General features: G+C 35.2%; 1 protein-coding gene across 1 annotated transcript in view; it reads left to right on the top strand.

The window, feature by feature from the left end:
- The window catches only part of LOC111413892 (Apolipoprotein lipid transfer particle), a 108,812-nt gene that overhangs the window by 16,087 nt on the left and 69,729 nt on the right, over positions 1-22,996 (top strand). Inside the window, exons 3-11 of the mRNA XM_023045024.2 lie at positions 4,096-4,670; positions 4,812-5,245; positions 15,382-15,736; positions 16,540-16,837; positions 16,903-17,076; positions 17,153-17,960; positions 18,727-19,307; positions 22,085-22,377; positions 22,432-22,830. Coding sequence (XP_022900792.2) covers positions 4,096-4,670; positions 4,812-5,245; positions 15,382-15,736; positions 16,540-16,837; positions 16,903-17,076; positions 17,153-17,960; positions 18,727-19,307; positions 22,085-22,377; positions 22,432-22,830 — 3,917 coding nt within the window. The remainder of the gene's footprint in view (positions 1-4,095; positions 4,671-4,811; positions 5,246-15,381; positions 15,737-16,539; positions 16,838-16,902; positions 17,077-17,152; positions 17,961-18,726; positions 19,308-22,084; positions 22,378-22,431; positions 22,831-22,996) is intronic.

Here is a 22,996-nt window from a genome sequence, read left to right as displayed (position 1 = left end):
TTCAATTGTATTTTATTTGATATGATGATATATATAGCGTATGCTACATGAAAAATACTCAGAATTTTACGTAGAATCGATAAATGCAACAAAAAATGGGGGTTCCTATTTAGAATGTCGACTTAGGCATGGTATCTTAGTGGGTGTCCCAAAATTGAGATGCCATGCCTAAGTTAACATTTTTAAATAGGAATCCCCATTTTTTGTTAGAATGTCGACTTAGGCATGGTATCTTAGTGGGTGTCCCAAAATTGAGATGCCATGCCTAAGTTAACATTTTTAAATAGGAATCCCCATTTTTTGTTGCATTTATGGATACCACGTTAAATTCTGAGTAATGGAATTATTTATTGTCCATTATCTTGTGTGAATGTGAACAAAACAGGATTCATATAGACTGACTTTGCATTTTTGACAAGACTATCTCGTGTTTTTTTTTACAGAAAGCACAGCGATTTTGTTTTTCTGCGTGGACAATCCAGTGGTTGCTTTGTTCAAATCGCACTTGCGTTCGCATGTCCTCCTCCTGCCGGGGGAATACCATATTTTTGTAAATAAGTTTGCACACCTATTCTTCGAAAATGTAAACAATCCGTTTTTTACCCAACTCCTTTTTTATATAGTTGCCATCTGTTGTGCACTGAAATAGCGACACAAAATGTAAAAATTGAAAGTTCTTTGACCTAATGGAAATCCTGTAAATCTTATGCCCATAAATTTATTGTATCTGCTTTGATATCCACGTTTTCACTCTACATTCTGGAAGCGTAGAATCATAAGTAGTGACCATCAAAACTATTCTATTATCATGCCAGCTTGTAACGGTTAGTTTATTGGCAAAATCTGTACAATAGTCATAGAAACTTCTGTCTTTCTTCTGTCTCCTACACTAAATGGTGGTTCCTTTATAGTTGGTTTTCTTACTTCTTTTGTGGTTTTTGCATTTTCTTCTTTATCCGCTGAAGTACCAGCTGCATTTTTTCTCGTCGGTTTTTTCCTTGGTATGGTTCAAATTGCGTCAAATACCAAAAAGGTTCCACATCTTGTAACTGTATTGTATCGGCTTTCCTTTCAAAAATTGTTTTTCCCCGTGCTTACCAAAGTATGGAACCGTACTTTCATCAACACTCAGGCTTTCTTAGAGTTCTGAGTATTTCAAAAATTTTGAATTAAGCATTTGTAAAATATACAGATATAATAGTAGTTTGGCCAAAAAACACTTTATTTCTTCATTAGAAACTCGGACTAAGTTCACCCTTTTGCTGTGCATATAACGTCGTCATTTTTGCCAAAAGCACCATTATCTGGAGTCTTCTATTACTTGAATGAGTTCTGCAGTTGTAATGGGTCTAGAATTATTAAAAATCTTTATGGACCAGTTTAGCCCATAGTTCCAATATTGGAACTTTTGGGAAAAGTGTTTTTTTGGTACTTATCGTATTTATTATTACAGATGATATATGGAAATGTCATTTACCTTTACTAGCCATTTTTTACGAAAAAAATTTCCAACTTTTTCTACACGTTAAAGTCACAAACGCATATCTTTTACCTGAAATAAAATTAGTAGTATTTTTTTAACTGTCATTTTTTCGAAGATAGCTAAATATCGACATAGCGTATGCTACATGAAAAATACTCAGACTTTTACGTAGAATCGATAAATACAACGAAAAATGGGGGTTCCTATTTAGAATGTCGAGTTAGGCATGGTATCTTAGTGGGTATCCCAAAATTGAGATGCCATGCCTAAGTTAACATTTTCAAATAGGAACCTCCATTTTTTGTTGCATTTATGGATACCACGTTAAATTCTGAGTAATGAAATTATTTATTGTCCATTATCTTGTGTGAAAGTGAACAAAAGAGGATTCATACAGATTGACTTTGCATTTTTGACAAGACTATCTTGTGTTTTTTTTTTACAGAAAGCACAGCGATTTTGTTTTTGTGAGTGGACAATCCAGTGGTTGCTTTGTTCAAATCGCACTTGCGGTGGCATGTCCTCCTCCTGCCGGGGGAGTACCATATTTTTGTAAATAAGTTTGCACACCTATTCTTCGAAAATGTAAACAATCCGTTTTTTACCCAACTCCTCTTTTATATAGTTGCCATCTATTGTGCACTGAAATAACGACACAAAATGTAAAAATTGCCACTTCTTTGACCTAATGGAAATCCTGTAAATCTTATGCCCATAAATGTATTGTATCTGCTTTGATATCCACGTTTTCACTCTACATTCTGGAAGCGTAGAATCATAAGTAGTGACCATCAAAACTATTCTATTATCATACCAGCTTGTAACGGTTAGTTTATTGGCAAAATCTGTACAATAGTCATAGAAACTTCTGTCTTTCTTTTCTACCACTTTTGAAGGCATTACAGGACACTTTTCAATTCTATTTTATTTGATAGTTTTGGTAGGACTTTTATCAGTCCAAGTACAGCAGACTCTCCTACACCAAATGCTGGTTCCTTTATAGATGGTTTTCTTACTTTTTTGTGGTTGTTGCATTTTCTTCTTCATCCGCTGAAGTACCAGCTGCATTTTTCCTCGTCGGTTTTTTTCCTTGGTATAGTTGAAATTGCATCAAATACCAAAAAGGTTCGCAGAGGCACCACATCTTGTAACTGTATCTTATCGGATTTCCTTTTAAAAATTGTTTTCCCCGTGCTTACCAAGTATGGAACCGTACTTTCATCAACACTCAGGCTTTCTTGGAGTTCTGAGTATTTCAGTAGTTTTGCAAATTTGTCGCCCGGAGGAAGGTTATTATTATCTGCACAGTGGAGATATCTTTTTATCATTTCGAATTTATTTCTTCTCATAGAATTCACTAGTGCCATATTGCAAGATTCGGTTTCTAGCTCCCACGACATTCTACATCCAGGAACAATACAAAAATATAGCCAAAAAACACTTTATTTCTTCATTGGAAACTGCTCATTGGGACATATAACGTCGCTATTTCTGCCAAAAATGATATAATACTATAATAGTATTCCACCGGATTAGAAGGAATGAGTGCTGATTAATCGGTTTCTCAAAGTCGGAACTCCAGAAATAAGATCGAATTTTTGCCAATTTCTTTTTTTCGGTAACTTCTTTTGTATTTCTGACAAAGGTTCGTTGTCACTATTTGACTCTTCGTAAGTGTCGCTATCACCAATTGTGAAAGTCCGTAATTTTCACCATAGCTTCCGCTTGAAGCTGTCGACCATCCAGTTATTGACGTTGCAGAATTCTTCATTGGCGTTATCTTCAGCACCATCATCTGGAGGAGTGATAAAACATCAATCCTCGTCTTCTATTACCTGAATGAGTTCTGCAGTTACGAGGAGTCTGAAATTATTAAAAATCTTTATGGACCCATTTAGCCCATAGTTCCAATAATGGAAATTTTGGGAAAAAGTGTTTTTTTTTGTACTTATCGTATTTATTATTATAGATGATATATGTAAATGTATGAGAATTGTTAGGGCAATAAACACAACGCAAAATAATAAATAATATTAGTTTAAAAATAGAAAATGTTACATACCTTTTACTAGCCATTTTTTACGAAAGAAATTTCCAACTTTTTCTACACGTTAAAGTCACAAAGGTATAATACTTTGTCAAAAAATCACTCTCACTAATCCGGTTTACTAGCGCTACCTAACACTGTCACTACAACTAACACTCGACCTAGAACTAGAATTATTCGGGTTTAGCCGTACGTCTCTTAAGACGGCTAAATCCGAATATTTCTAGTTCTAGGTCTAGTGTTAGTTCTAGTTTTACTTCAATATTAATATACAATCTAGCGCTATCTGCGGCTTACTAGCGCTACCTAACATTGTCACTAGAACTAACACTCGACCTAGAACTAGAATTATTCGGGTTTAGCCGTACGTCTTTTAAGACGGCTAAACCCGAATGTTTCTAGTTCTAGGTCTAGTGTTAGTTCTAATGTTAGTGTTAGTTCTAGTGCTAGTATTAGCTCTAGTTTTAGTTGTTATTCAGCGCTAGATTATTGTATTTCCCAGTGTTAATCAAGGTTTTACTATAAGTAAAAAAAAATTAATATATATTTTTTTGTTTTATTATAGATGGAGGAAAATTTAAATATAAAATCGGAATAGAACATTCTTATAAATATACAGTGGATGTAAAATCATTATTTGATGGTACGAGTAAAAACGAGTCAACATTACATATAGAAACGGTAGCATCAATAGATATAACGTCAAATTGTGATGGAATTTTAACATTAACTGACGCAAGACTGAGTAATAAACCTTTTTTAAACGAAGTGGTTGTCGACGAAGACGATATTCCGGAGCCTGAATACCTCGATTTTGTTGACGCTTTAAGCGAGTTTAGTATAAGATTTGCTTTTCACGATGGGATCATTTCCGAGGTGTGTCCCGAGGTTGGCGAAAAAAATTGGGTGATGAATTTTAAGAAAGGGTTATTGTCGATGCTTCATAATACGATGAATAGGTTTGATTTGGATCATGAAGAAGAAGAGGAAGATGTTCATGGGAAGTGTGATGCCACGTATAGATTGTTAGCACCGAATGAGACAAGTTTGGTTATCGAGAAGACGAAGGATTTGAGTTTGTGCGAAACCAGATCAAAGTTGCATTCGATCGTACAGTCTACACCTTACAGTTTTAAACCGGTGGGTATTATCTGATCACGTCACCGTGATAAATCTATGCACGTAGTTTGATAATTGCGGGGGGTAACAAGATATAGTAGCTAGAAAGGAGGGGCACGTAGTTATCTTGTGAGAGTTACAACAGTAACATCTTTGTTTTAGAAATCGGCAGAATCGAACTTGTTGAAGTCGTCCAGCAGGTGCCTGATGTACATCCGGAACAACATTTACAAAGAGATATCGTGTGAGGAAAAGCACGTATTTCAACCGTTTTCCAATAAGGACTCCGGAGCCGCAACGATTGTAAAGCAGAGGCTAACGTTGATTGATGAGATATCGAAAAAAGTGGATGAACAAGACCCGATCGAAAGAAGGACGCCTTTATCTTATGATCCGGTGCCTACGCCCAAACCTACATACGGCGAACTGAAGACATCGCGGGATTTGATCAAGAAACTGTGCAAGCTGAACGCGGATGATGTCCAAATAGAGTTTTCCGATTTGTTCACCAAGTTTATCCACACCGCTAGAATACTGTCGTATTCATCTCTCTCGGTCTTTTACGAAAAGACTAGCTCGCTGTGTCCTTCCGCCAAGTATGTATATACCTCTCGGTTCCTCTCGGTTAATTACTCTAAAACCTTCATAACGACCCAGCGGGCGCTAATCAATAACAGGCGCCCCTTCGTTGTAGGCTACCGCGGAATTAACTAATAATATTAATTTACCAAGCAAATGCGGAAATTAGTTCTAAAAATAAATATAGAAACGCAATACGTATCCAATTTTACTTGTTCCTTTTTCATTAAAATGCTGTTGACCACCCCTGTCGACGTCCCGTTTTCTGTTTGATATGCAAACAAAAAATATTATTGTTCCGCCCCGATTCCCGTACAATACTATCTATTATTTAATTACGTTTATTACGCGATTCAATTATTCCACTCAAAAATAAATCACCAACGCAATTATTCATTTATTGCAGACATATTTCGGCCTGAAATTTATCATAAAGTATGCGTATTATTAACGGTTCGACGAATTCGTGATTAAATTCGATGGTATCCTCGATTTTTCAACGCAGAACAATAAAATTTTATGAGCGAATTAAATTTTCACCATTCCACTTACAACACAACTAGATTTGTTGTTAGAATACGGAGATTCTCCGGCGGTCCTGTTTAGTTTAGGTTTAACAAAGCGGAACGACATAATACCTTAATGGAATCGGTGATTTAATTTCATAATTTGCTTCATAAATCTTACTCTAAGCTCATTACGAGATTATTTCATACAATATTTGTAATTGCACGCCTACAGACATAATCGGAAACACGCCTTTGGAAACAAACACAATTATTTTGGTCATACACAAACGTACATCCGCAATAGTATTTAGCTGCAATTCTTATTCCGAAATGCCCTTCCATATTATAGAGGTAATGACATCGGCGGAAATAATTTTAATTAATTTTATTCCATTATTGCATATTTAAGCAGCTTAAAATATCTGTCACGGTTATATTCCAAACCGGCTTTTTACAAAACTAATTTAATTTATGCAAAACACAACATTAAATAAATACATTTTATACCATAAATTAGAAAATATTCAATGCAAATTAACTCATTAACAACAAAATTGTAAAGTTACGAAATGTTTTTACGTCAAAAACTTGGAAATAATTATACTCAATATTTGAGTGCTTCATTAAATAGGTTAACTAAAGTTAAAATATTGTATCGCTTCGATCGCACGCAATCTTGGTTTAGCTTAGAACTCACAATATATAACTTGACACATCGATTGAATGACAGATATTGCAGCGCCTTAGATTAGACGAATCCGTGATTTAGCTTAATTAAGCCGAGGTCGCTCGCGGCCGAGGCGCTACGACTGATACCACATCGAGGCAATATTGAATAATACATATTGCTGTACCTTGGCTTACCTTAGAATACAGAATGCAATATTGCGTAACACATATTGCAACGCCATGGCTGAACTTAGAATAGAAAATGCGTGATACCGCTTAATTAAGCCAAGGTCGTTTGTGGCCGAGGCGCTACAATTAATACCACATCGCTACGATATTGAACAATACATATTACGCGCATTGGCTTATATATATATATACAGTGCTAGCGTAAAGTAACCCCCCCCCCCCTTTTAACTTCCGAACAGATTGAGATATCAATATGAGCAAAAAAACGACAGGTTCTATATTTTATCAGCACAAATATTTTCTTATGGAAAATTTTGCTATCACTTTTAGTTTTTCCGGAAAATGGATCCACTTTGTTTTTTTAAATAGAACACCCAGTATATTATGGTATCTTCCGAAAGATGAAACCAATACGAATCCAACGGTACCTCACAATCAAATATCGGTTTATTAGTTTTTCGCATAAAAATTAAACAAAATCCGGCATTTCGCCGGAAAAACCAACGTATCTTCGGCGACTACCTGTCGAAATGCAATCGGCCAGTTAAATGGTGGCGGAATTAATCATATTTTATCAAAAAATATTTATAAAGAAAAGAATTAAAGTCAATATAAGAAATGAAATTTTTTTATTAAAGATTTTGCCGTATCAGTTGAAAAATTGGCTTAGTGTTGTTAATAATAAAAGAATTTTTTATTTATTAAGAACAAACATTTTTGTAGTGTTTCCTCTCTCATACGGCTTAACATGTGATGATCAATATTTTGGCAGACGTCAATAATTTTTTGTTTTAAATCCTCAATACTCTCCAGCGAAATTTCATATACCTTGGATTTTAAATAACACCATAAAAAGAAATCTAAAGGTGTCAGATCTGGTGATCTTGCTGGCCCTTGCTTGTCAATCGGCCCACGTCGACCGATCCACCGTCCATTAATATTTGTATCAAGATAATTTCGTACTGCCGCATAATGTGGAGGAGCCAATTCAAAATCGTCAGGATTCTGGTGTACAGTTTGCAAAAGACTTGGATTAATATTTTCTTCTAATAATCTTAAATACAATTCCGGTCTAATTTTCGGTTAGGAATATTGGTCCCACGATGTGATTTCCCAATATGCCTGTCCAAACATTTATTTTCTTGGAAAATTGAGTGTTAACTTCACGATTTTCATGTGGATTAAAATCACTCTAGTAACGTACATTTTGCCGATGCAATTTTCCATCCAAAAAGAAAGTACATTCATCACTGAAACAAATCTAAAAATATTTCCCCGCTTTTGTTGGACCCACATCACACGTTGATGCGATAGCAGCAGGCGACATCATACACGCATTAACTACTTCTGTTAACATCTGCACTTGTGTGTCTTCAGAAATCGAACGACGACCAGTTCTTTTGCGGTCTTCGACGCTTCCAGTTTCCAAAAACTTATTTACAAGTTCTCTTAAATATTTTCGACTAATTGGATGTTCAGGAAATCGTTCATTAAATTGTCGCTCTGTTTCATGTACATTTCTGTCAGCACGAGCGAATATTAAAATTCCTCCGATTTTGTGCTGTAAACTCCTTCTAGCCATTTTGATCACGCCTTTCGTTGGTTATACTTGGTCGGGTAGAATTCCAAGATAGAAATGAAGGACAATATTTGCATGCTGCCTTAAATACAAAATTTCAAGGTACCTACAAACTTTAAAATTGTTGTTATGACAATTTTTTCTTAGAAGATTTAAGAAGAACTTTCTTTTATCCTTTTCTTGCATTGATTGTTTCATAAAAACATTCTAAAAGAATTGCCGATTTTAACCCTGCTTAATCCGAGCGTAGACCGACCTTTAACTGACCGTCCATCATTTATCTGGCCCATTGTATCTCGTCAGGTAGTCAACGCAGATACGTTGGTTTTTCCGACGAAACTTCGCATATTGTTTAATATTTATGCAAAAAACTAATAAACCGATATTTGATTGTGAGGTATCGTTGGATTCGTATTGTTTTATTCTTTCGGAAGATACCATAATATACTGGGTGTTCCATTTAAAAAAAACAAAGTTGTTCCATTTTCCGGAAAAACTAAAAGTGATAGCAAAATTTTCCATAAGAAAATATTTGAGCTGATAAAATATAGAAACTGACGTTTTTTTGCTCATATTGATATCTCAATCTGTTCAGAAGTTAAACAGGGGGGGGGTTACTTTACGCTAGCACTGTATACAGTATGTCCACGGAAAAGGTGTTGAATAGGAAAAACCTTTTTAATTTTATCGAAAAAAGTAAATCTTGATAAAAAATTTTGCTAGTTCTTAGAGTAAGATTTGGATAGAAACTTTAACATATTTTATACGCGGTGTTCAGAAAATTGAAAAAACTTTAAATGGTACAAGAGTAAAGTGCATTTATTAGAGAATATAAGGAAATAAGTTACTAGGAAAAGTTGTTCAAAAGTAAAACGTAGTCTCTAATACCAATTTTCGAAAAATCGGCCTACGTTTATTTATTTGTGATCATTTTCGTACTAGTAGGCGTTGATAATGGACACTGCGCTTTTATACTTTATTGGCCGTAGTATTGTCAGCTTAAAATGCTTACTTTACAGCAAAAAATTTACTTGGTGCAATGTTATGGGAAAGGCGAAAAATATTATCGTCGATTTATTCAGGAATTTAATGAAAAATTCCTCAATGTGTACGTTTCTGAGACTATTTGCCGTAAAATAATTTTGAAGGTTTTAAGCACTGAGTCAATTTTGTGAATACCTAGAGAAAAGAAGTGATACGATGAAAATGATGCAAGCACTTTGTTGGTATTACATTCAGAAACACCCGACATTATCATTAAGAAGAAGAGCTGAAAATCTTCATCTGGAACCCAAATCAGTTCCATGGACATACTGTATATATACAGGTATATACCCATATCTTCCGCATCAGAGCATTATACGGTTGTGGGATACATTATTCTGAAGCGATTTATCCAATAGATTCGACACGGAAAGAGAAATAAACTTTTTCTGTGAATTCGTGAATATGCTATTGGACGTCGTTAAACAGTTCCCGTGCGGTTATTATAAACATTTCGAAAAAAATTTATTAAAAAAATCACTTCAGAATAGTGTATCCTACAACCGTCTAATGCTCTGATGCGGGAGATACAGGACAGCCTGTATATACAGTGTGTTTGATTGTATATTGTTGGCTATTGTCGACTAACATTTAATATTCTATTATCTGACATATTCAAAAATTTTAACACACCATAACTGTCTAATCAATTAAAAACACAAATTAATAATTAAGTAGAAAATGCATAATCTATGTAAGTAGATCAGAGGTTTTTCGAAATAGTAGGCGACAAAACTATCATTTGTCTTGTCGTCTGTTAATTTGAGTCCTGTCAGTTTTAAATAACAATGAATTAATAAGTAGACCTAAATTTTAGATCTTAATGTCTAAAGTGTTTGTTCAACATGACATCCGTTGCTTGCAAAACATTCTCGGCATCTGGTTATTAAATTTAAACATAGCCCCTAAGAATACGATTTTTAAGATCATCTACATCTTGTGGACAAGTAACATAAATTTGTTGTTTGAGAAAACTCAAAACACAAGAATGTCTAAAATAGATATATCTTGCGATATTGCTGCTCAGTTAATGGGGCTACCATTTTCTGTTCACTTTGCATCAAACTTCCCGACTTAAAAATCGGCCGCCATAAGTATCATGAACAACACTTAGGACGAAGTCGGCCAAGATTATATCTTCCATAAATTTCAAGCAGGGTAGATATTTGCGCCAAGTATTGCATTCCTCATTCATCAGTCAACTCTTCAAGTCATCGTTACCACACTCATTTGAGGTGATTTGAGTTACGTAATGAAGTTCATTATCACACTGGTTTCATTACGTAACGCAATTTTAGCCCGATCATAACTTAATTTATTGAAACGAGCAACAACACAAAAAGAAAAGTGCTACCTATTTAAAGAGGAAATACTATTTATTATAAACATTAATTGTTATGTTTTTACATTTCGTAACACTTATTCCAGATGAGTAAACATGTTATTGAAACTGACATTAATTCAAAATTGTCAACAATCATTTCAAAATATTTTTATGAATGTCAAAATAAACCTTTTTAAAGAAATAGATTTTTAAGTAATTTTTAGCAGTCGTAGATATAATGTTGTATATCACACGTGGGCTAGAGCATAGTTACAGTACTCGTGTGATTACACTCCACACTTGTAATATAAATAACTATTATGTACCTCATATTTTTATTTTGCTTTTATTTTTTCGAGAAAATAAATTTATTAAACTACTAGTATTTGTACTAGTATTATTAGTACATATGCACGTACATTTTTTAACAAAATTAGTGCTTATTAATTCTTGATTTTATAATATGAATTTCGACTTACACGATTTTCGATTTACGCGGCTACTGTCAGTCCCACCTATTGCGTAACTACGGGGTATTGCTGTACTTCCAAGTCTTTGTCGTAAAAACATTTAGTAGTTCTATAATTTTGTTCTTAATGAGTTAATTTGCACTGAATATTTCAAGATTATACATCAAGATTACACCTTCCATAAATTTAAAGCAGGGTAGATGCTTGCGCTAAGTATTGCTAGTTATATTACTAGCAATAATCGTAATAATCAATAGTAATAATCTCGGCTGACGTCTTCGAAGTCGGCCGAGATTATTTCTTCAGTAAACTTTAAGCTGGGTAGACTTGGTTTTATGCTCGGAATCCCGAGTGATACCATTAATAACTTGTTTTTTTAAATAAGATTAAGTTGCCTTCGACAGGTGAATATCGACATAGGGTGTGCAACATGAGAAATACTCAGAATTTTACGTAGAATCCATAATTGCAACAAAAAATGGAGTTTCAAATATGACAACTTAGAGATTGTTTCTCAATTTTGGGACACCTGTACATTTATTTCTCACAATATGCGTTTTTTGAAAGAATATTCCCCGAATTTTTATTAAATTTATTCCTTATATATATACAGGCTGGTTTATAATATACGGAACAGACTAAAAAGGTTGGTACTAGGGGCCAAATTGAAGATATTTTCTTAATAATGTTTGACCACAACTTAATAATCACAAAGATATAGAACGTTAAAGTTGAACTAATGGCCGAGTATTTTTTACCATATACGATATTACACTACGTTTACATTCAAACTGCGAATATTTCGGGGTTACTTAAACAATGCATAATTAACAAAAATAATAAAATCTTGGTAATATAGCAGTTAAGGCTATTTAAAAATGTGTTAAAATGCTCAAAAACTGGTGATTTTTTGTTGAGAACCGCTGATACATGTTTTTATTGCTGCCAATCCAGTTGATTTGGTTACTTAGCAGCGGACATGTCATTTAACATTTAATAAACAATGTCATTTAACGTCAAAATTAAACATGCATTATTTAAATTAAATTAATATTAAAAGAATTTAAAAACAATGATTTAAATTATTATCTATTAATTATTAAATTTAACATCTATTATTTCTTTTAACAAATTACGTATTATGTAAAATAACAAAACTACTGAAACAATAAAGTGTCTACATTTACAGCTCCTTCAGAAATGAGGATGGCATTGACAAATATTTTTATTGTTCTTTGCTGAATATCAGCGGTTCTCTAAAAATGGACGTTAAATTATTTAAAAGATTAACATGCGATATGTATGTAACTATTAAGTTTTTAACAGAATATCTCTTCAGTTTGACCCCTAGTACCTACCCTTTTAGTCTGCTCCGTATGTTATAAACCAACCTGTATATATATATATATATATATACAGGTGTCCCGTATCTTCCACATCAGAGCATTATCCAGAACTTTCTTATTCTATCTATCTATTCTAATTTTATTCTATTACTATTTTTATTAGGTTCCGATTTCAATAATAGCACAAAAAAAAAGAAATCAAAGTTTTTGGACATTTCCTTTAGTATTTTTTATTACTTGTCTTTTATTACATTTTTGTATTTTAGGTACATTTTTTTATTTATTATTATTTTGTTGATTTTTAATTTATTGTTTTTGGATTCTTTTATTAAATCAACTAAAACAAATTAAAAATGGATTTAGCTAAGTCTACACTTGGAAAAAATGCATACATAATAGTAATGACGGCTCAGTTCGATTTTCACTTGTCATTGCTAATTCAGATTATTTATTTATTTTTTTTTAGTCTTATTATTGAATTCGGAGCCAACATTTTTGCATTTAATATGAAAACGGTGGTTTTTATCAATATTCTCTAAGAGTGAAACTACAAAAATAAATGTAGGGTTATGATAGAATAAAAAAGGTCTGAGTAAACAAATTTTAGGAACAGTTGTATGGCATTATTCCCGCGGACCGATCCAACTCAAAACTTGCCTAATGATTTTACGTGATATTAGTTTATAGTGTACCAAATTTCAGCGCTTTACCATAAATAGTGTTTAAAATATTTAGAAAAATGTGTTAAAATTTCCTAACTTTGATGGCCTGTATCTTTGCAATTTGAGGATTTTTACAAATTTTGTTTTACATGAATCATCATCATTTTCACTGTCACCGAAACACCCTGTATATACAGTGTGTCCGTAAACTAACGAATATAGGCGATAAAATCATAATAAACGGTTTATGGAAAAATCCCTGAAACGGGTCTAACGATTTAAATATTTTGCAATTTTTTGGTGTAGATTTCAAATTTTTTCCGCCATTTTTAAACGAGTTATGGCGTCATCGATATTTTTTTAAATGGCAATTCCCCATTTTTATTGCGGAATATGACAGATGATTTTTTTCTGAATCTAGTACAGTAAATATTAATATTGGTTACATAAGAAAATTTTCGAGAAAAGTTACTTTAAAGTTTAATTACTTCAAATTTGAATAATGATAAAAATAGCAGTAGCCATGAGTAACTATGGTAACCAATTATTCTAAACAATTCCCTGAGTGTCAAAAACTGGTTTAGTAAAGCTTCTTGAAGTGTGGTGGCGCGCCATCTGTTGGAATAACTGCCGTTGGAATTGAGTTGTGTCAACATTATCGGGATGGAAGGAATGACATCGCTTTGAAAAAATTTAAACATCTCTTTCCACTTAAGGTTTCCTCAAATCTTTTGCGGATATTGGGTGTGCGACTTTTTTGGCTAATTTGGATTTTGGGTAGCAGAATACCGACAACTTTGTCTATTTACTTGTCCACTCAATGTAAATGTCCCTTCGTCGAAAAAATTATGTTTTTGACAAAGTCTTCGTCATCGTTGCAAAAACTACGATTCATTGCTCGTGAATCAGGTTTACTTTATGGGAATGATATTTTGCAGGTTTAAAAACTTTATGAACCGTTGATTTACTAATGTCGAAATTAGACCCAATACTCCTCACAGTAACATAAGGGTTTTCTTGCCCAGCCAAAACCACGATTTGTTGAACTTCCCTTGCAACGTTTAGTAGGCCAGACTTCGAGATATGCTTCGAGAGATGGCCATGCTGTTTAAATGTAGTCAAAGCTAGGCTCATCATACTTTGGCTAATGAGTTGGCGATCAGGATATGTTGTGTTAAAGAGGTCAACTACTTACTAAATCAGTTTTTGACACTTAGGAAATTGTTTAAAATAATTGGTTACCATAGTTACTCATGGCTACTGCTATTTTCATCATGCCAACAAATCTGAAGTAGTTAAACTTTAAAGTAATTTTTCTCGAAGATTTTCTTATGTAAGCAATATTAATATTAACTGTATTAGATTCAGAAAAAATCTTCTTTCATATTCCGTAATAAAAATGGGGGATTGCCATTTGAAAAAAATACCGATGACGTCATAACTCGCTTAAAAATGGCGGAAGAAATTTAAAATCTACACAAAACAATTGCAAAAAATTTAAATCTTTAGACACGTTTCAGGGATTTTTCCATAAAACGTTTATAATGATTTTATCGCCTATATCTGTTACTTTACGGACATACTGTATATATACACATATACGGTGCCCATTATGTATGGAATATAGTATATATCTTCGTAGGTTTCAACTTTATAAAAAAACATTTTATACAAGAGTTGTTTAATATTTTATTTGCCATAATAAAACAGTATTCAATTGTTTTTATTTCAGAAAACAAATGAGCAACGAATAACACTTGAAGTTTTTTAAATGGCAATCTACTCTTTCGTTAGGCTCATTTGATAGAGTTTTTTTTTCTCTTTACGATGATGTAAAATTTTAATACCCTCATATCAGAAAATTTTTGGAAAAAATGTATAAATTGTTTATTAGGAAAATTTAACTAATAACATTAATCTTGATATCCGAGATCGTCAAGTACCTCGAATTATTGGAGATGTACACAAATTTTTTGTTTATTTGTTTTATTTTGTATGTAAATTTAATTTAAGGTGATAATTCGAGGTACTTGACGATCTCGGATATCTAGATTAATGTTATTGATTAATTTTTATTAATAAACAATTTTTACATGTTTTTCCAAAAGTTTCTGATGTAAGGATACAAAAATTTTATGTAATCGTAAAAGATCTATTTAAAAAAATTGAATTGTTACTCATTTGTTTTCTGAATTAAAAACAATTGAATGCAATCCTATTATGGCAAATAAAATATTAAACCACTATTGTATAAAATGTTTTTTATAAAGTCAACATTTACCGAGATATATACTATAATCAATGCTTGTTAATTAGATATTAGATAAATAAAATTTCTAATAAAATATAATTTGGTTGTAGAAAGCACGTTTTAGATGCGTTGCCACACTTAGGGAGTAGTGCATCAGTTCGGTTAATGAAAAACATCATTATTAGAGATGGCGTGCCCTTAAGAACCACGAACGAGTGGATGACATCTGTGGCCCTCATACCGCGGCCGGATATACATATGGTGGAGGCTATGCAGCAGTTATTAGAAAATAAATATCACGTAGCCACGGTGCCCTTAGGGGTGTCTTCCTTAACGCACACGTTTTGCATGCAAAATCCGGACTGCATTTCCAGAGAAGCTGTGGAAACCATCGTCAAACATGTCGAGGAACGAACAAGATCGTCTTACGAAACCTCCGAACGTGATCGAGTCACCCAAGAAGCGGTGAGTAGAAAAAAATCATATAATACGCGTAAACAACCCCCCGGAAGGATAACATATTCTCCCCCTCAACGAAAACACCATTCGCTCACCGAGAAGGCAAGGGTAAATGTTTTCATCCGTTCGCAAATCTAATAATGTTTTAATTCCGATTTTTAAAGTACCCTCGTTATTGAAAATATCACGTTTCCGATATTAATCCATTTTTATGGAATATCAAAACCATTTCTTTTTTATGAGGGGAATTAATAAAATCCCGCTGTTTTTCATGGTTAAAATCTATTTGAAAAGTTATTTTTGATTTAGAAATAATGAATTTTAAAGGTAATTTCAAAGAGCAAATATTTCATGACAACTGGGACCTCCATCTCACCGGCGACGTGAACCAAAAGAGCAAACGTTTAGCGTCGGCATTGTACAGTTTAAAATTTCAACGATCCACATTGTCCCATTGTCGGAACTTGCGTTAAACTTGCGTTAATCTCAGCAAGTCCGTCTAAAGTTTAAGAAAATTTAAAATTTATCGCCGGAATGTTCCCTCGTACAGAAATCCGAACGGCGGTTCCCCGTTAAAAATGCGAAGGGCGTTTAGGGGGTGCCGCACGAATTATGGCGGGGACCTCTGGCCATTTGCGACTCGACATGATTGGGCAAACAATATCCCGCTCGTTTTTCGGATCGGGCACCGTCCGCAAACATCAACTTCAAAATTGGAACGCGATATTCGTTGACCCGTTCCAAATACGAAATTCCATTTCGAAATTCGCATGAACGTAAAGGAGTGGTTAATCCGTTTTGAATTCCAGCTCATAATATCCTTGAAATCTCTCGCCAACATTGGAATTATCAACGAGGACTTTAAGGACACCCTAAACCGTATGATCGAAGATTCCACTCTCCATACGAGTATCAGAGTCGAAGCTATTCAAGTCTACCGTCGCTATACATGCGAGAATTCCCGAAATTATTTCGAAACCATATTTAGAAACGTCTCTGAAGACACGGAAATTCGAATCGCCTCTTACCTTCAAATCATGAGGTGTCCCGATTATTTACTTTTATCAACCGTGCGCCATGCTTTAGAAGCCGAGGAGGTTAATCAAGGTAATAATTTATAAAATACTTAGTATCATATAAAAATATTAAAGAGATATCGGTTTCGCTTTCAGTTGGTTCTTTCATATGGACTCACCTGAATAATCTTTTGAAGTCGTCGATCCCGACTCGAGTAGAAATCCAAAGTCTGCTCTCCGAAAAGGACCTGGTTAAAAAGTTCAGTAATGACGTACGTAAGTTCTCCAACAACTACGAGGGTTCGGTGTTCTTCGAGGAGTATAATATGGGTGAGCGTTACTTTTATGATTGAACTTTGCATGCCCGTAAGCTTCCTCGTCGGTAAAAGCGCAATTATACCCGTAGGTGGTAACTTCGAGGGCAACCTCATATTCTCGCCGTCGTCCTACGTCCCTCGATCGGCGACGTTCAACTTAACCGTTGATTTATTCGGAGAGTCCATCAATATCTTCCAGATAGACGGTCGGTTTGAGGGTTTTGAGCATTATTTGGAATCGATCTTTGGACCGAAAGGGCCCCTCACCGGCGATAAGATACTAAATAAGTTGCCTAAAATTAGATGGCCCAGGGCTGCGAATGAAGCCGAAACGTTGCAGTCGGAGATAGATAAATATTCCCACTTTATCGATAATAATAATTCTGATAATCCAAAGTTAGGTTTTGCTATTAAAGTGTTTGGGAACGATTTGAAATACGTCACATTCAACGGGCAGGAAGAAATTCGAGACGCATTGAGCGAGTTGAATCCGATTGATTTTTTGAAGCGAATCTTATCCGGGAAAGAAATTAAGTACAACAAAGCAACGATGTTTTTGGACAGCAGTTATGTGGTGCCTACCGGAGCTGGGCTCCCGCTAACTTTAAACGCCATTGGAACGGCGGCTATAAACCTAAAACTGCAAGGATCTTTGACTTCGGCAAATTTCAAAAAGAATCTTACCTTAGACATGGATGCTCATCTTCAACCTAACGTTGCTTTAGACATTGTAGGAAGCATGTCTGTAGACGCTTATTACCTGGACACCGGAATTAAAGTTAAGAGTAGTTTGTACACAGCGTCCACCGTGGAAGCAAACGTCGCTGTGAGAAGCACCAAACACATTAAAGTTTCTTTTGGGATGCCCAAGCAAAGCGCGGATATCATAGGAGCAAAGTAAGTATTAATAAAATTACGATTAAAGTTAAAAGTAGTTTAGATTAAGATATTTTGATATTTTATCAATTTGTTCGTAAAAGAAACGCGAAGAAAATACAGACGTTACAGACGCAAAGTAAGCAAACAAATTTAATGGAATCTTGATAGATAAAGTTGAGTTGGTAATTGAATTTTGTCTGGAAATAAAAGAAAACCACCGCGTCCGGTCTCCCTGGGGTAAATGTAAATGTTTTCATTTATATCGACATAATTGAAAATTTTCTATTAAGACCCCCGACATGAAGTGATATTCCGGAAAGCATTGAAAAGTTTTATTAAATTTGAAATTCTTAACAAGTTTTTGCAAAGGTGGGCTTTTTATTTTAACTAAGCCTTATTATTAAACTGCCACGTTAACATGGCCAACGAGAAAGTAAAATTGGAGAATTTTCAGCCGGCCCGAGGCATTTCGTAAACGGCCTGCGAATTCCTGATGCGTTCTAGTGCAGGCCGGTACCTCAAACGCTTTATTGGAATTAATATTTCCCCTGAATACACACATTTGGGCATTGCTAATTAATTTAGCCCTACCGTGGTTCAATGGGTTTGTGCAATCCCGGAAAAACTTGGATACTCCGTAATTACGGAAACCCCACGATTCAACTCCTAGTTCGCAATTTGGATAAATGTACCTAGGTACTCTCAATATCTCCAATCCTGGCATTCAATAAATTTTTTTTAATCATTTCAATTTCTTAGTATTACAATTCCGATATAATTACAGATCGGAATTAATTGTAATGAAAGGAGGCGCGGAGGAGAAACAGACCGGTATTGAAAAAAATAGAGTGTCTCATTCGTTGTGTTCATGGCCGGTGGAAGTCATAGGGTTGAAGCTGTGCGCTCGGTACGATTTCGCAAACGTGACTAAAATGGAAAACGCCCCCAACTTTATATTGGCCGGTCCGTCGGCATTCAAATTGGGAATTCAAAAAATTGACCCCACAGCGAAGACATACCTAATGGAATACAGGCACAATACTGTTGGCGATAAGACCGACATTAGCTTTATTTTCGAGACCCCGGGGGCCGTTACCCAAAGGGTCTTGTCGTTCAATATATCCCATAACGATGAAACCGGCAACCTAACGCTAAATTTAGACTCTCTCAAGAACAACTTCTTAGCGAAGGGAGAGTACAAGAACACCGACGCCGAAAAATATTTGCAGCTAGCCTTTGACGTCAACTCCGAAAGAAAATTCGGCGCCCTCTTATCTCTACAAAAGACACCCATCCACCATGGGTTTAACTACTCCCCAAAACTCATTTTAGATGTCAATAATGAACGTAAAGCTGGTATTAAAGGTAAAGTATATTATTATTATAATTTATTTTGTTGTTTTTTTCCACGAAAAAAGGGTAATGAATATATTATAAATATGTTGATTGTTGCAGTTTTCCTTCTTATTACATTTGCTGTAATGTTATTAAGTGATTTTGCCATTTTCGCGTACACAAACAAGATTTTCCTGTTTTTGAAACACTTTCAAATAATATAAAAATTCTTTTTTTAAGTTTTTCATCTTTATTAAGTATCCTAGAGATGCTTTTAACCAGTTTGATCGACACCAATGAGCTTTTCTCATATTTTTAAATTTTTTGAAACTTCTGGAAAGCATCTCAATTGATTTTTCGAATTTTTTTTATCTCTATTAAGTAATCTTAAGCTGTTCTTAATTGATTTGAGACATTTTCACAAACACCAAGCAAGTTTTTCTATTTTGCGATATTTTTAAAACGCTTTCAAATAACATCAAAATCAATTTTTATAATTATTTCATCGTCATTAAGTATCCTAGTGTTCTGTCAGTGATATCTAGTCCTCTATTAGCAGTATTTAGTCTTCTACAAACAGTTTTCAGTCTCCTGTAAGCAGTATTTAATTTCGTACAAGCAGTATCTAATCTCCTCGAGCAGTATATAATTTTCTACAAACAATATTAACTCTTGTGAGCAGTATACAGTGCGTTTGAATTTAGCTGCCTCAGCAGATATTTTCATTATCGTTGCAAATATGACAAAATGTTATAGAAGGAAAGTTGCTCCAAGTATTGTTCGTGATATAAGAAATAATCTCGGCCAACTTCAAGTGTCGAGTTCAACTTGGAGCGGCCGACGTCTTCGAAGTCGGCCGAGATATCTTTTCCATAAACTTTAAGCAGGGTAGGCTTAGTTTCATGCTCGAAATCCCGAGTGATATCATTAACAACTTTATGGAAGTAATAATCTCGTGATATAAGAAATAATCTCCACCGACTTCGAAGACGTCGGCCGTCCCAAGTTATATTCGTGATATAAGAAATAATCTCGGCCGCCCCAAATATCGTGAACAACATTTAGGGCGACCGACGTCTTCGAAGTCGGCCGAGATATCTCTTCCATAAACTTCAAGCAGGGTGCACTGATTTCACGCTCCGAATCCCGAGCGATACCACTAACAATTTCACAGAAGAAACAATCTCGGCCGACTTCGAAGACGTCGGCCGCCCCAAAATATTGTGATCAATACTTAGGACGGCCGACGTTTTCGAAGTCGGCCGAGATATCTCTTCCATAAACTTCAAACAGAGTACACTGATTTCACGCTCTGAATCCCGAGCGATACTACTAACAATGAATGAAGCAACAATAGCAATCCTGGAACAATAGCCTCGTCCTTACTACTAACAATTTCATGGAAGAAACAATCTCGGCCGACGTGTTCGAAGTCGACCGCCCCAAGTTATGTTCGTGATATAAGAATAATCTCGGCCGACTTCGAAGACGTCGGCCGTCACAAATATCGTGAACAACACTTAGGGCGGCCGACTTCGAAGACGTCGGCCGAGATATCTCTTCCATAAACTTTAAGCAGGGAAGACGAAGACGTCGGCCGCCCTAAGTTGCTGATCACAATATTTTGGGGCGGCCGACGTCTTCGAACTCGGCAGAGATTATTTCTTATATCACGACCATAACTTGGGATGGCCGACATCTTCGAAGTCGACCGAGATTATTACTTCCATAAAGTTGTTAAAGGTATCACTCGGGCTTTGGAGCATGAAACCAAGTTTATCTAAGAGATATCTCGGCCGACTTCGAAGACGTCGGCCGCCCTAAATGTTGATCACAATATTTTGGGGCGGCCGACGTCTTCGAAGTCGGCCGTGATTATTTCTTATATCACGAACATGACTTGGGACGGCCGACATCTTCGAAGTCGACCGAGACTATTACTTTTATACAGTTGTTAATGGTATCACTCGGGATTTGGAGCATGAAACCAAGTCTGCCCTGCTTGAAGTTTATCTAAGAGATATCTCGAGCGACTTCAAAGACGTCGGCGGCCCTACGTTATGTTCGTGATATAAGAAATAATCTCGGCCGCCACAAAATATTGTGATCAACGCTTAGGGCGGCCGACGTCTTCGAAGTCGAGATATTTCTTCCATAAACTTCAAGCAGGGCAGACTTGGTTTCAGGCTCCAAATCCTCAGTAATATCATTAACAACCTGTAAAACTACTAATTCAGGAAATTTTTATATTATTCTCGATATTCGCATCTGAGAGCAGAAGTGCGAGCAGTATCTAGTCTCCTGCAAGCAGTATTTACTCTCCTGCAAGCAATATTTACTCTCCTGCAAGCAGTATTTACTCTCCTGCAAGCAGTACTTATGCTCCTGCGAGCAATATCCAGTCTCCTGCAAGCAATATTTAATCTCCTACAAGCAGTATCTAATCTTCTGCAAGCAATATTATCTCCTGCGAGCACCTCATAGTCTTGTGCAAACAGTATTTAATCTCCTTCAAGCAGTATGTAGTCTCCTGTGAATAATAGTTAGTCTCCAATAAACACTGTTTACTTCTGCAAGTAATATTTCGTTTCCTGCAAGCAGCATTTAATCTTCTACAACCAGTATCTAGTCTGCACCAATAACATTTAGTCTCCTGTAAGCACTATTTACTTCTGCAAGCAATATTTAATCTCCTGTGAGCAGTATTTAATCTCTCACAAAGACGTTATGTCTGATATCTAGTCCTTATTTTCATTATTTTTAGTGGTAAATTTTTTGATTTAATTCTTTTTATTGAATTTATACAGGAATAATAAAATCTGTGGAAAAACAAGGAGTCGCCCAAACCGATGTTAATTTAAACTTTCAAACAAAAAAATTAGAATCCCATCTATTCGGGTATATAACTAAAAAGGAAACGACGTTTGGAGTAAATCTTATATTAGATTACACGTTCGTTAACACATCAACGGAAAGAGTCAACTTTCTTTTCGAGGGATCCAATAAATCGAAGCAAAGATTAATAATATACGTAGCGAATGCGGTGTTTAATAACACTCAATACCCAGATGTAAATTTTAATTCTACATTCAAATCAATGGCACGTATATTAAACTTTTTTTATCAATATAAAAAATATATAAATATCTTTTAGAATGGGGAGAGACATATGGATTTAAAATTTGGCATGGAATTCGGAGAGAGCGTGTTTAAAGGTGAAGAATCGAGGGCAAACACGAGCTACTTTCAAGCGGCTGTCGCTCATAAGTTTAACAAGAACCTAACGATATTCGAAGCATCAACGTCGTTGACGAAAGAAGCGACGAATTTAGACTTAGGGTTAAATTTCACTTGGACGGTGACGCACGGTTGTATTTACGATGGAAAGCTGTCTACACGGTACGCCGAGGGGAAGGACATTATCATACGCACGCACTGGTGGAATCCCAAGCAACCGTATAAGCACATTCAGGGAAGGCTCAATATCACCGTTCCTTCCTACAAACCCATGATATTGGAGGGCCATTTGAAAGAACAGGAAAATAGCTACGACGTAAGTTTTCGCATTAATTATATGCCAACTTAAGGCGATTTATGACCGGAAAGTTTGGATTATGAAGCGTGCAAGAGGGACCTTTTTCCCTTTGCTCTGTGATTAGTTGTCATATCTGGCTTTTTACTAATGAGGGAAGACATTAAGGGATTAGCGCATAATGTTT

Source organism: Onthophagus taurus, chromosome 8 (genome assembly GCF_036711975.1).
Source record: "Onthophagus taurus isolate NC chromosome 8, IU_Otau_3.0, whole genome shotgun sequence".
Classification (NCBI taxonomy): domain Eukaryota; kingdom Metazoa; phylum Arthropoda; class Insecta; order Coleoptera; family Scarabaeidae; genus Onthophagus; species Onthophagus taurus.
The sequence above is the reverse complement of the archived record's forward strand: the minus strand, read 5'-3'. Positions and strand labels throughout refer to the sequence as shown.